The sequence below is a fragment of the Lycorma delicatula genome, chromosome 3, assembly GCF_047948215.1.
Source record: "Lycorma delicatula isolate Av1 chromosome 3, ASM4794821v1, whole genome shotgun sequence".
Taxonomy (NCBI): Eukaryota; Metazoa; Arthropoda; class Insecta; order Hemiptera; family Fulgoridae; genus Lycorma; species Lycorma delicatula.
This window is the reverse complement of record NC_134457.1, coordinates 100,394,162-100,408,725: the sequence shown is the minus strand read 5'-3', so window position 1 is coordinate 100,408,725 and position 14,564 is coordinate 100,394,162. Positions and strand designations below refer to the sequence as shown.

Genomic DNA, 14,564 nt, shown 5'->3' with positions numbered 1-14,564 from the left:
TCACCATCCTCTCTCCTTTTAACTGCGATTTTCATGTCTCCTAAAGGAACACCTTGTCCACCCATTCCCCAAGCTATAATACAACAAAGTTAACCTTGTGTAGTAATAGGATATGCACTTATTTTACTGGTGAGAGAAGAGCAGAGTAGTAGGAGTGTAGTGGGAAGACAATCACTTTGAAGTATAGCTGACTGTGGTTAGTGTGTAATGCAGTAAAGTTTAGGAAGCAACTCTTGACAGTCTTTTTCAATATTACAGTTTCGCAATATTTTTTAATACTATGGTTTTAATATTGTGTTTTAACAGTATTTTTCAAAACTATTTGAAATATTTTTCATTTGTTGAAAAATTTTGTTGAATATGGCTTTCAAGTGGAAATGGACAAACAACAACAGACATTGTTTAATAAAAAACATATTAAATGCTTTAAACGTACCATCTATTTAAAAAAAATATGTGAGTACAGAGAGGAAGGAAGGCCAATTCTTTTTTTCTGATGAATTGTGTATTTATTCTACACCGTGAAAAACAAAGCATGGACTGATGGCTCCTATAATGGCTACAAAAAAAATATTAATAAAAGGAAGAGACTAATAATCGTTCACACAGGTAATGAGACTGGTGGTATTCCTAATGCACTTTTAATTTTTACATCGGTGCCAAGTCGGAGGATTATAAAGATGAAATGAACATCAAAAATTGTGAAAAATGAGTGGAAAATCAATTGATACCACATTTTCCAGAACCAGTTTTAATTTTTCTTACAGTTCAGTTTTAGTAATTGATTATGCATTTTATAATAATAAAAAGTTATACCTGACTCCAAATTTTAATAGTAGAAAGGCAGTTTTGTTGGACTGGTTACAAAAACGAAATATTCCTGGTAATGCGACTGTGTTCAATTCTGAATTATATTGGCTCGTAAAATTTAAGAAGCCACAATACAAAGAGTTTACTCTGGATAATATACTTCAGAAATATGGACACAGTGTGTTGAGATTGCCACCCTATCATCCAGAGTTAAACTAAATTGAACTAACTTGGGCAAAAGTAAAGAATGATGTAGTTGCCGTTATATCTAATAAAATCGATTTTGTCAAAGAAATCATTCAACAGAAATTTAACGACCTGTTGGCAGTATATTGGAAGAAATGCTGTGATCACTCACTGTAATTTGAAAACAATTACTTGAGGCTGGCAGAGTAGGAGAAATTATGACAACAGATGATGACAGTGGCAACTAGGACGAGGATGTAGAGGTGTGCACTAAGAGTGGCGACACCACTGAAGATGCAAACGCTAACATGGATGGAATTGAGCTGTTAAAATAGTTATAATTTTAAAATTCTTAGAATTGTAAATAAATGTTTTATAATTAAAATAATGTAACAGTAAATAATGTAAATTACAATTGTTGGGTAAAGTTAACAAAATTAAAAGAACACACAGCTCGTATTTGCCAAAAGAAATTGGACTTTAATTAGAAAGAAAACAACTGAACTTATGTTAAATCAAAACCTTAAAAAATTAAAAGAAACTATGAAATAAACATAACTTAATTCTATTTAAGAAATATCAGCTTAATCAACATATGAACAATGATATTAAATGAGAAAATACATGAATATACATTTTTCAAATACACATTTTGAAAATCTACAATTTAACAAAGTCTTAAAACAAGAGAACATAAAAAAAACCTTATTTACAATTATATACTTAGAAAAAACATAACATCAATAAACATAGTATGACTGTAAAACTATCGCATTACTGACATATGCTGTAATATTGAAAAATTAGCAAGAACAAATGTCATTAACTTAGAAAAATAAACTACAGTAAATCTTATTATTGGCACTGGCCTTTTCTAATTTATGAACATCAAACTTAGCATTAAATAATTAAAACATGTAATTCTAGTTTAATGTAGAAAAAAGGCCACAATAATATTCTAGTACAAAAAGAGTTAATTACAATAATCAAATTGAAATAAATAAGCATATAAATAGAGTTCCTTTACTAGTAAGCTTCCTTGAAAATATAAAATTACAAAGAAGTCCTAAAACATAACTGCACATCAGGAGTAATTTGCTTTAGGTTAATTTATGAGAAGTATTATGAATACAGTTCATGAGTAGAAAAGAATTAACCTCGGCGATTAACAAGCTACAAGATTAAATGATAGAGTTAATTACAATAACAACAAATTATAATAATTAAGCACGTAAAATAGGTTGCAGCCGAACAATGACATAACCTTATATAAGCCACCTGTCGTGACTGTACTTAAGTTAATAAATGGTTTTTTAAACTAAACTTGAAATTCAAATGCATAAGGTACGTGAACTGAATGTTCCACAAATTTTAATGATAAAATAACTGTTAATAAATAACGTAATAAATAATGAAAGTTGAATTTGCCTGTAGCACATAAATATTAGCAAGAGACGAACTCGTGAATGAAGGTAAATGAAGACATACAGTAATCCTGGGCATAGTCTGCAGTGGTGTATCAAGAATGCAGGGGTGAGACATGGTTTAGAGGTTGAGCAGGACGTGGCGTCTCAAAAATGTAGCAACGAGTTTGGAGAGAATTCTGCATCGATGAAAATGTAATCAGCACCTCGAGAAGATTCGGCGTCGATAGAATTAGCAGTATGTAGTGATTGAAACACTTTCCACAGAGACGTAATATAGTGAATTTGAAACACTTTCCACAGAGACGTAATATAGTGAATTTGAAGAAAAACTTAACAAAGAAACGAGGCTGGACGAACATAGAAAACTGTGAAATCACGAAAAACTGACGAGTAGAACTAGAGAAAATTTAGACAGAGAAATACCGCAACGTTTATAAGAGTATGAAGATGACGAAAGTATTAACATTATACGAGAGAGAGAGAACATCGAAGCCTGGTCCTCCAAGACTGGAGGACCAGGATCCGCACAACGTGAAAGTCAGGACTAGAATGACCAAAGCTGGCGTGGTGAGAAGTAGGGGAAGCGAATAAAGCAATGGACAGAAGAGTGTGTGTGTGTGTGTGTGTTGACAACAAGAGTAGTGTCTAAGTGTTAGTATGAGGACGATTAGAGAAAACGTGTCGAATTTGGGAACGAAGACATAACAAAAATAATTTACAAGCAAGCACACCACTAAAGAATTACGTAAGGCTGATAAAAATAAATTCTGAATACGCAAGTTGAAGAAATGACATCAGGGCAGACAAAGAGAAATGGACTTCTAGGAACTATCACAGTATTGAAATTTGTGAGGAAAAAAACACTAAAGACTATATATATATATTAAGACTAAACAGCAATAAATAATGCGAGATATGAAATAACTGACTGTTGCATATGATGATGCAACAGTCAGTCAAGCTGGAGCCTGAGAGAAATGATATCGAAAACAAACCCAAACAACCTATTTTAAAAATACACGTAGATAAGCCTGTAAACTACAAGACTCGACCATAACCTTGAATTCATTGGAATAAAACAACTTTACGCAACGGCGTAAACAACAAGAATTAATATAAACTTATATATCCCAAAAACAAAAAACAAAAAAATATGGAAACTATTTAAAATAAATAAACAGAATTTTAAACAAGTTGTCATTAATCTGCAACAACTACTTATATTGCAAATGCGTTTGTTCATGTCGGTCAATATTAGCAGGGCTATTTCAACACAAATCTGCTTCTACGGCGTGGTGGGGAATACCCCCACCACCTGCAGTGCATTAACTACACGAGGTTAACTTTAACACGCTCTACTTCACTGAAGTATTGAGAAGGCGATGTGTCCCAGTCTCTGCCTTCTAGTCGTGACCAACATCTTAGTTTTTCTGGAGCCAGTTCCAGTCCTTTATTGGGTAGCCAGCCTCTCAACAATGGCTTTGTTGCCCTTGTCAATTGCATTCTGCTCGATGCTACCCAATACGACCAGAACCAAGTCATCAGCAAATGTCACCAAAGCAACACCCTCAGGTAACATTAACCTCAGGACTCCACCATAGACAACATTCCACAGTAAGGATGACAGCACGGATCCCTGCAACACACCTTGATCAACCGTAAATATGGCCCTGCCATTAACACTAGATGCAATGATAGTCCTTTGGAAGCGATAGGACTGAAGCACCATCCTCAATTAGGTGTTGATCGTCTTATCTGCATGTGACTTGAAGATCAATGATCATAACAGACTGTTATGGTGTTCCTGTTGTCAAAGAAGATGAGCATTAGGATTTTCCTTCTGTCTCAATGCAGCACCCGCACTGTCAACCATTTTCATTATCCTGTTGATGACATCAGTTGTTGAGATTCCGGTCCAAAAACCATATCTATTTGGACTTAGGAAACTGTTTCTAGCATTGTTGTCAGTGAGCCACTCTACCAGCATCATCTATCTTCCACAATCCACCGGCATGTGCTCATTTACCAGGATGTACTTGATTGCATCTAAGACCTTGAATGGGGCTGCATCAACTGCAATCTTGACCACCTCAACTGGTAGATATCAGACCCAGGTCATTTTCCGGTCTTCATCTTCTGAGAGTAGCAGCGCAAGCAACTTCTCCAAGAAGAATCAATGGTAATTATCACCGATAATCTCGACCCTTCTAGTTCATCACCTTCTGGGAAGAGTGCAGCTACACAACTTCGTAACTGACCATCAGTAAGGACCGTCAGCCGCCGCCCGAATTCCTTTGTGACAATCAGGTATCCACAACCCCTGACATCTCTGTCAATCTCTCTGCACAGTTGCCTCCAACTGTCCCTCTTGGACTTCATGCTGGCCAACTTATACCTTCTCGAAACACACACTCACCAGTTTTCTCTGATCCAGGTACGTTCCATTCCCATGGATGGTTTAGTTTCTGGAACCGCCAATGTGCTGAACAAGTAATCCTTAGTTCGGCAAGTTCAGCCAGCCACCAGTAGTAGACCCACATGGCCCGGGAGACACCTTTACAAGGATATTCGGCTTCATCTTACCTTCCTCACCTAACCTAGCCACAATTAATTCCCAGAATCTAATGCAATCATCCAAGGATATCGCCATCCAGTCACCTGTGCCACCTACCAAGTACGCAGTGTCCACCTCAAACAAGATTATGCAAATAAATTATCTCTTAATGTAATCTCATCTGAGACCTCCCAAAAGCCAATCCTCCCAGTGTGGCCAGCACTAATGAGAGTCAGATCAATCTATGAAAGACCATCATTCCTCTCAAATTAGGAAGATGGTGTCATTCAGATGAACAAACCTTCTTGCCCTCATCTTGCCAACATGAAGTCCTGGGGTTGTCTACTGGACCTTCCCAAGCCCCAGGGCTTTACATTAATATCACCAGCAACTATGAACATATGGCCCTGAAGCTTCCTGATCAGTTCGTTGGCAAACACACAGAAATCAGCAGTACAGACATTGGGCAAGCAATAGCAACTGAATTAGACCCTGCATCAACCCAAGCAAAGCCCTTACCACCATCACTACATATCAATGTTATACCCGCCTTAACTACAGAGCACCCTTGGTCCTTGATTACAGAGACATTGTGTTCAGATACCAAGACCAGATTTTCATCTTTCCTGGTGGCCACCTACAAACATCTATTGACATGTAGCTCTGGTTGCATCTAATATGTAGGTTGCTACTGACCTGTGCCTCTCTGCACCATACAAGGCACATGTTGGCTGGCTGGGACAGCTCACTCCTGTGGCCTGCTTTATTATAATTAAAATGTAGTCCAGAGTGGTCAGGTCCCTGACACTTAGCTGCCACATGTCCTCAATCCCAGCACCTGAAACAACACTCCTCTCTCATGAGGACTCAGCCAATCTGAAATCTAGACTTGTCAGAAATGGTTTTGGCTTTCCTGGCAAAAAGAATCACCAATGTATTCTTAGTATTGCCGAAGGCCAGCCTTACCTATATTAGCTTAAAACTCTCATCTGGTCCGACTGCCCTAGCAATTCCCTCCCACATCGCACCCTCATCATTTCTGAAGTTGATGTCCTTGACATGGACAATGACCTCTCTCCTCATCCTGCTGTGGAAAGAAACATCAACGCCTGCTACACATTCATGAAGAATGGCCTTAAGAGATTACACCACCTCATCACTCACATAAACGTGGATTTTATTATTTGTCCCTCTCCTAAGGGGAAAAATCTCACCCAGGACTCTCCGCTCCGAGAACCTTTCTTTAAATTTCTTAAGAAGGTCTGCTTAAGACTGTCCACAAGCTTCCACAAGTGTTTTGGACTAGATGGCAGTCTTCTATTTCTTTTTTTAGAGTCAGCTCCTTCCTTAGCATCACCTTCTTGATTTCACTGTGAAAGGAGACATCAAATATTTGGTCTCTCTTCTACCCACATACTCAAGTAACTGCCTAACACACACGCCCAGTCTGCTATCTGGTAGACCAAAGATAAATCTTTATAAACCCAAAATCTTTTTCACACTCTAGGGCAGTGAGTATACCAGTACTTGTCCTTTGTATTTACATCTATAATGCAAGTACAACAACAATCTAAACTTAGGTCATTGCTCTTTCTCTAATCTGGTGCCTCGGCTTATCTTTTCTTCCTTTGCTGAGTTTCTCAAACTATTGGGAACTATCCTTGACCCTCTTGGCATATTTGGTGTCTGTAATAGTCAGATCGTCGATCAGAACAATGTCTCTGGCTTTTTAACTTCATTGGTCCTTACAAACAGCTCTGAGGAACATTTCCTTAATACTAACCAGGCAACCTCATTGTCAGGGACTTCCTCTTCAAACAGAGCCGAATATCTGAAACATCAACTTTTTTTTCAGTCTTTGTTGCAACAGACTTACAAGGACACGCCCTATCATCTCAGTCAGTGTCTCCCAGTTTCCTCTTGAATGCAGCCAGCTGAGTCAGGAACTTCTCCAGTTCCACATTGGCCTGTTTCAGTTCATGTTTAGCATTCTTGCCTATGTAACTATGGATCTTCTTAGTGACTTTTGATCCTGCCAACAAGCCCATCAAACAGGGTACGCCAGTCTTCCAGCCTCACCAACAGGTCTATAAGGGTCTCTGTTGGCGAGGACGGACACAAGTTGAAAGAGTATCCATTTCATCTTTCAATTTATCCATTTTTCTGAAAATGTTCAAACTTGTTTGCTTAACTCAATAGCCACAAGCAAGCAACTAAGCCCACACTATCTAAAAGACTATACTTGACAAATATTATAGTCATTGGTCATATCTGAATCATTTCTGTCAGGCCAAGAACTTTCCAAACCACCCTGGTATTTGATTATAACATTATTATTTCTTGAAATGTGTTTTTTTTTTTTAATACTATAAGGTTGTAAATAAAATATGCAGTTTCTGTAAAAAATAAAAAAACAAATTCTATAAACAAAGAAAATTAATAATATTTCACTAAATTTATAATTTGGTCCAAAAATTAAATTTCAAGCTTTCAATAAGATGTAAATAATTTCAAGTATAATTAATGTTTAAAAGTAACATAAAATTGGTTAAATTCAGTTTAATTTTTTTTAGTTAAATATTTTTTCATAAAATTTGCCCTATTAATTTCTGAATTTCTGAAAAAAGCTTTACCACATAAAAATATATTCTGTTGATGCTTTTTTTTCTGTGTAGTAAATATTGATATAATAAAGCTTTTGAAATTTTACGATTTTCATCCAGCAATTACTTGATATGATTAAAATCAGAAGACAGTTATTTTTTTTTTTTTTTTATTGCTTCATAAAATATATAAAATGTTTTCATGTATAATCTCTTTGCTTTTCAGTAAGGTGTTAACGGCATTCAGCACATTCTTTCTGAACACCATAAATTCATACTAGTCCAAGTCTATCTTTTTCTTTCTCTTTTCATATTTCTCTTTTAACACTGCAATACTGGTATTGATTTTCCAGACTATCGTCATCTAGTTCATATTTCCTCTTCAAAAGATCATGGTGTTGTCATCTGTTATATTACCCACTTTGCTTTCCATCTTCATGGTCTTGTAACCTTTTTTTTAATTTTCACAAAGCATATCATCTAATCGTTTTTTTTATTGAGTTTTTTCTATCAAACATTTATTAAAGTCAGATTGTGTAATTATTCAACTAGTTCTTTTTTGCTTGTCTACAGCAATTGTATAAAGTAAACACCGTCAGGTGGGGCTTACTTTAATGATGTAGTATATGAATCCTAACATGGCAGAATTTTGGAACCATCTTTCATAGAATCTGTTTCAAAATCAAACCAAGTTTTTCTTTATCTTGTTGAACATTTTTTATAATGGATTTTTGTTGATTTTTATAGTCAAGAAGTGTTGACATTGTGTCCTTTAACACCATTTTCTTCCTGTATAATACATATCCAGTAATAGAATAATGAAAATTTTAGTTTTGTCAAATGCATGTTTTTCTCTTATAATAATAAACAATAAATATTTCATTCATTTTCCCTTACAATTTAATACATTTCATAGAAAAATGTACAAACCATATGTAGCAGGCATATTGGCAGTATATGTTAGGTAATAGACAAATTATAAAGTGTTTATGTTTTATTTTTAGCAATTGTTTTTTAATAAAAATAAAAATTCTTGCACATGTTCAAATAATTTATAAAGACTTAGTCAGTGAGGTAACATTAAAATGCTGAAATAGTTTAAGAAATATTTATTCCATACTTTTTAATACAGACATGCATTACTGTAATTTTTAAATAATTATACATATGGTAAAAATTTCATATTTTTCTATGTTTACTTTTAAGTTGCTGTAGATGATTTTACTTTTGCCACTAGATATCACGTTTTAATAAATTATTAATGCACTGAGAAAAATATAATATTAAGTTATGTAGGTTAATTTTCTGCTTATTTCACCTTTTCTGTCTGTGGTAATACTTCACTTACTAACCACTGACAAGTTTGTTTTGACAGAATCAATTATTTGATTAAATCATAAAAAATGTTAAATTGTGAATTAAATTTTAACTGTCTTTAAACGTAATGCACATTAAATTAATTATTTACTTATTCTTTCTCTGGTAACTACAGGAAAATATGACTGATCCAATTACAGCATCCTAACTTCCTTTTTTTTATGAGAAATGTGTTTTATAGTAGTAAATATAATCTTTCTTGTGCAAAACGTAAACCTATAATTGTAAATTTTGATTTTTTAGTCATGTTTTCAAATAGTTCAGTTAGTACCAAACAATAAAATAATCAGACATGTGCAAAATCATTCTTTAATCTTAAAACCCTTTGATCCTTTGTTCTTTTAATTTATGTTTCTAATTAGAAAATGAATCTGTGTTTGTATTTACTGTGCACTACAAAATAATTCACAGTAAAGTAAATCTTTGAGTTCTGAATTTTTAGAAGTGAAATTAAATAAATTTTTTAAAAGCTCAAGATTTTTCAAAACTACCACCCAGTGTGTTCAAATATGGTATATGCATAAAGTCATGGTGCAGTTTTAAGTTTAATGACTGGAATTTAATAGAGACATGACTTGTGCTAAATTTAGAGACATTTTAGTATTTATCTTGTAGTCAATCAAATTCAACATGAGCTCTGTAGTATTCAACATGAGCTATTCACATATCAATGCGGTAATCCAGTACCTGCCAAATTCTGCTGAGAATATCAGGCATGCAGTTTCAAACACCTCCATGGTCTGCTGTTTGGTAGATGTCATTGATGAGCAAAGTAAACCCTAGATACAATAGTAAGTGATATAAGATCTGAGAGCCACAGATTCCATTGTCTCCATCCACCTGTTTGTTGGGGAAATGTCTTGCTGAGAAAATCACAAACACAGTACATAGTGTGGAGGAGCACCATCTCACGAAAAGATGACATTCACCTTATTTGATGAAACAAATAATTCAAGGATGTCGTGAAGAAAAATAGTGTTGTTTACCAATTCGCGCCCAAGAGCACACCAAAAATTTACTTTTGAGTAATCACATTCATGTGAGGTTTTGCTGGTCCATATTCTGAGATCATTTTTACGTAATTGTCTAGAAAGATAGTAATTGCCTTTGTCACTGAAAATTATCCTTAAAAAAGTGGTACTGGTTTCATTGAAAATATCATTTAGATTCTATATGTTCTTACATACGAGGTGCGACAATAAAGTAATGAGACTGATTTTTCTTTGCAAGATGTGGCAACCCTGCAGCTTGTGTAGGCACGCCATCTTTGACCTTGGTATATAAGCTACTTCTAGTCCAAGCGGCACATTGATGCAACTGCTCAGTCGTGATTTGTGCTGTAATAAGTGAACGCGTGTTTGTGTCTCTCGTCACAGAAATGAAACCGCAAAATATTGCGCAACGGTATGCCATTTCTTTTTGCGTTAAATTGGGTGAAAACGCGACTACAACTTATGGTAAGCTTCAGAAGGCTTTTGGAGAGGAGGTTATGTCAAGAGCTCAAGTTTTTCGGTGGCATAAAATTATTAGTAAAGGCAGAACGAATGTTGAAGATGAAGACCGCAGTGGACGACCATCAACCTCACGGACAGATGTCAACTTGACCAGGGTGTGTGAAATCGTATGATCTGATCGAAGATTATCCGTGAAAATGATTGCAGAAGAACTCAACATCAATCGAGAAACGGTTCATCTAATATTAACTGAAGATCTTGGTATGAGAAAGATTTGTGCAAAAATGGTCCCCAAAAATCTCACACAACAACAGCGAGAAACACAGAAAAATGTGGCGGCTGATCTGTTAGAGCAAACGGTAATCAATCCAGATTTGTTGAGTCGTGTTATCACTGGTGATGAAGGTTGGTTTTTTCAATACGATCCAGAGACAAAACGCCAAAGTTCGCAATGGTGCTCAAAGGGATCACCCAGACCAAAAAAAGCTGGCATGTCAAAGTCAAAAGTGACATGCATGCTTGTTGCTTCTTCGATTCCAAGGGAATTGTTCATAAAGAGTGGGTGCCTCCTGGACAAACAGTTAACCAATACTTCTACAAAGAAATTTTAGTCCGTGCCAACATTGCTGATAATTGGATTCTGCATCACGATAATGCGCCATCCCATACTGCTCTGTCAGTACAGCAATTTTTAACCTCAAAACAAATTTCAGTACTACCACAGCCACCTTATTCACCAGATATCGTTCCGTGCGACTTTTTTCTATTTCCAAGAGTCAAAATGGCGGTCAAGGGACACCATTTTCAAACAACACAAGATGTCCAAAAAGCTGTGATGAGGGACACAAACATGTGTTCACTTATTAAAGCACAACTCACTACTGAGCAGTTGCATCAATGTGCTGCTTGGACTAGAAGTAGCTTATAGACCAAGGTTAAAGATGGTGTGCCTACACAAGCTGCAGGGTTGCTACATCTTGCAAAGAAAAATCAGTCTCATTACTTTATTGTCGCACCTCGTATAGTCCCTTGTGAGACAAAATAGAATTTATCCCTCGTGAGACAAAAGCATGTCTCTAACACCTTTTGAACAGATGGTTTTTTGGTCCGAGTTCACAGGCACATTTACACATAGAGGTTTTTAGACCACAAAAATTATTTTCTTAAATTTTTTCAGTGCTTTATCACAAAGACAGTCTTGCTCAAATGTTTCTTGTCTATTTCATTTTCTGTCTTCTTCAACTTCTCGACCCAGTACTTCAGATGAAAGCCATGTTGTGTATTCACTCTTTCCTTTGTATTTTTCTGTTATATAGGAAAGTCATTAGAAATGTCATATTGATTATTGTAAAAAGTTAGACAAACTGATTTTATTTAATAGAAACTGTTGATTGAAATATAAAATTATCATTAAATAAAACATATAATACCATAGCAAAGAAGAAAAAATATTGGGTAAAATATCTTAAATAACAGTATCAAACTAATAAAAATGAAATTTCTGTATTAAAATCATCTTATTTTGGTATGAAACATAAACGTGGAATATCCATACAAGATTATATTTGTACCATATAGATGGATAAACCATAGTTAAAATGATACTAAATGAAAAGTGTTACAGTGTATTTCCTGATGTGAGCAGCATGATTGTTATAGGTATAAAGCAGCTATTGCCAGAGCTTAAGTTAAAATGTTAAGTTAACACACATTTGAGATATAAAGTGGTAATTGTAATTGAAAACTAAAGTGAAGTCCTCTGTTAAGTTAATTTTGCATAGAAAAGATACTTAAAAAAAAAATATATATATATAAATGTATAACTTTTAAAATTAATAAATGTATAATTATGTGGCATTGAAGAAGAGAAGACATAGTGAATTAACTGATGAAGTTTAGAGAGAGGAAATTATTTAAATTTTATTCTAGTCGCATAAATTAAGATAAGGAGAAATTGTTCAGTTATGTAATAATTTTCCTTTTTTTCACAGTACGGGAGTGCAAGTCCGATTAGTAGTAGTCCACAAAGTCCTTCATCACCTTCGAGTACCAGTGGCAACAATCCGTTCTCAGAACATAATAGTTACTATTTTATCCAAGCACAAGCCAATGCCTTACAACAGCACTTTGAGCAGTTCAACATGGTCAGTATTCTCTAAATATCTATTAAGTAGCTTATAAACAAACTATTCTTTTTTTAACTTAATTAAACTTACTGTTTACTTATTTAAAAAAATAACTAATTCTAATGCTGTATTTATTAGGCTAATGCCAAATGGAGGATAAACCGTTTAGTGGTGAGTGCCTCACTTTAAATAACGGGGTTTATTAGAGTGTTGTGTTTGATTTTAAGCTTTCAGAATAACCTTTTTTTATTTTTGTTTTTTTTTTTCTTATCTTACTAATGATAATATAAAAAGTTTCTTCAGTGCTAGTGGTACAATATGTTCCACCCTTTCACTTCTGTTGCTTATGTTTTGTGTATAATTATTTATCATTGAAGCACAGTGTGTCGCTTCTCCAGTTATTTATGATATTGAAAAAATTTAATATTTTTTTACAGAAAAGATCAGTAAAATGTAATTATGTATAAGTTATGTTGTACATTGTATATTATCATTTTACAGATTCTTTTTTTTTTTCATCCAGTGAAATATTTTTAACTGTTAATTAAGGTGATAGATTTCTTACATGTTTGTATCTATTTAATTTGTATTATAGATAATATTTAAAGTTAAAAAATATACAAAAAATCTCATTTATATTTTTGTTTTATATAAATTGTTTTGGTCGTTTTAAATGATTTACATGATTTTGCTTCCATATTATAAATAGGTTGTATAATTTAAGGCATTAAATTAATCAGAAATTATTTATATTATTATTCAAATTTTGCTAGAATAATTGAGTTTTTCATAAACAGAGTTCTTAACTTATAATCAGAGGTAAAGAATGTTCATCCCCCCCCCACCACTGTAAATTTATAAACTTGACATAGATAATTCTCACTTTATTGGTGAAACGTATACTTATAAAACAATTACGTAGTACAGAACTAAATCATTTTAATTGTGGTTAAATATAAACTAAATTATCTAAACCATAAAGTAGAAGATGTTATCTTATGGATTACAACTGTTGTATTTAATTGATTTGTAATATACTTTTATATTCCAACTGGGTTTTCACTTTATTGCAAGGGAATTCTTTATTGTTCTTTTATTTAACTAATAATTATCAGCCATCAGATTAGGATAAATATTAGTGTTATTGAACATTTTAATCAAATAAATCTCATAAAGTTAAATTTGTGTTTATATACATATAATTAATTTATTTACTTTAAAAAAGAATACATTTCTAATTAACTAGAATACTTAATAAATCTCACATTAGCAGCATTAGAATAAGGATTATATTAAAGAAATGAAAGAAAAGTTTAGGAGGACAAAAAATAAGAAGGTTTGCTGATATATGGTAATTTTACTGTTGGTACTTGACTTTTAAAGATTAACAGCCTGAAGGAAGGAAGGAAGGAAAGAATATAGAATGAAAATATAGGAAATATTGAAGTAAATAAACAATATTTGGTGGTAAGGACAAGTAAGGAAAAATAGAAGAGGTAAAAAATTGCAGATGTCTTTGGGATGATAGTGACAGTGGTCTGGAAGGTGCAATGGAAATAAAAGAGGGAGGTTTGTAATGGTAAAGGAAGCCTTCAATAAGCAGAGGAAGTTACTGTGCATACTTTCACTGAAGTTTGGATTTAGAGTTTAGAAAGAGTTTAGCCGAATGCTATGTATGGGGGGGTCTGGTATGGCAGTGAAGTACTGATGATGAGGGGTGGGATTGGATAGATAAATTAGGTAGATGATTGGTGAGATATGGAGAAAGAAAAATGTATAGATAAAGAGAGAAAGAGAAAGTAATGAACAAGTTTAAAGAAGAAAAAGCACTTATGTGGGAAGTACACAAAAGAAAAGGAAACTGGTTAGGACATGTAATTAAAGGAAGTGGGATTTTGACAACTGCATTCAAAGAAGGGTCAGTAGTAGAGGAAAGGAAGTGAGGATGAAGTTAATAAGATAAGGTGAAGGTTGAAAACTACAAGGAAATGAAAGAGAAAGCTTGGAACAGAAATGGATGGAGACAG

The 14,564-nt window shown here is 34.0% G+C and overlaps 1 protein-coding gene across 9 annotated transcripts in view; it reads left to right on the top strand.

Annotated features, from left to right (window-relative positions):
- Positions 1 to 14,564, top strand: part of LOC142321826 (CREB-regulated transcription coactivator 1-like) — a 211,175-nt gene that overhangs the window by 159,402 nt on the left and 37,209 nt on the right. For 7 of the 9 annotated variants that reach the window (XM_075360261.1, XM_075360258.1, XM_075360264.1 and 4 more), the window contains 2 exons: positions 12,403 to 12,555; positions 12,676 to 12,708. In XM_075360261.1, the coding sequence (XP_075216376.1) occupies positions 12,403 to 12,555; positions 12,676 to 12,708 (186 nt within the window). The remainder of the gene's footprint in view (positions 1 to 12,402; positions 12,556 to 12,675; positions 12,709 to 14,564) is intronic. The other 2 variants (XM_075360257.1, XM_075360265.1) reach the window with 1 other exon arrangement.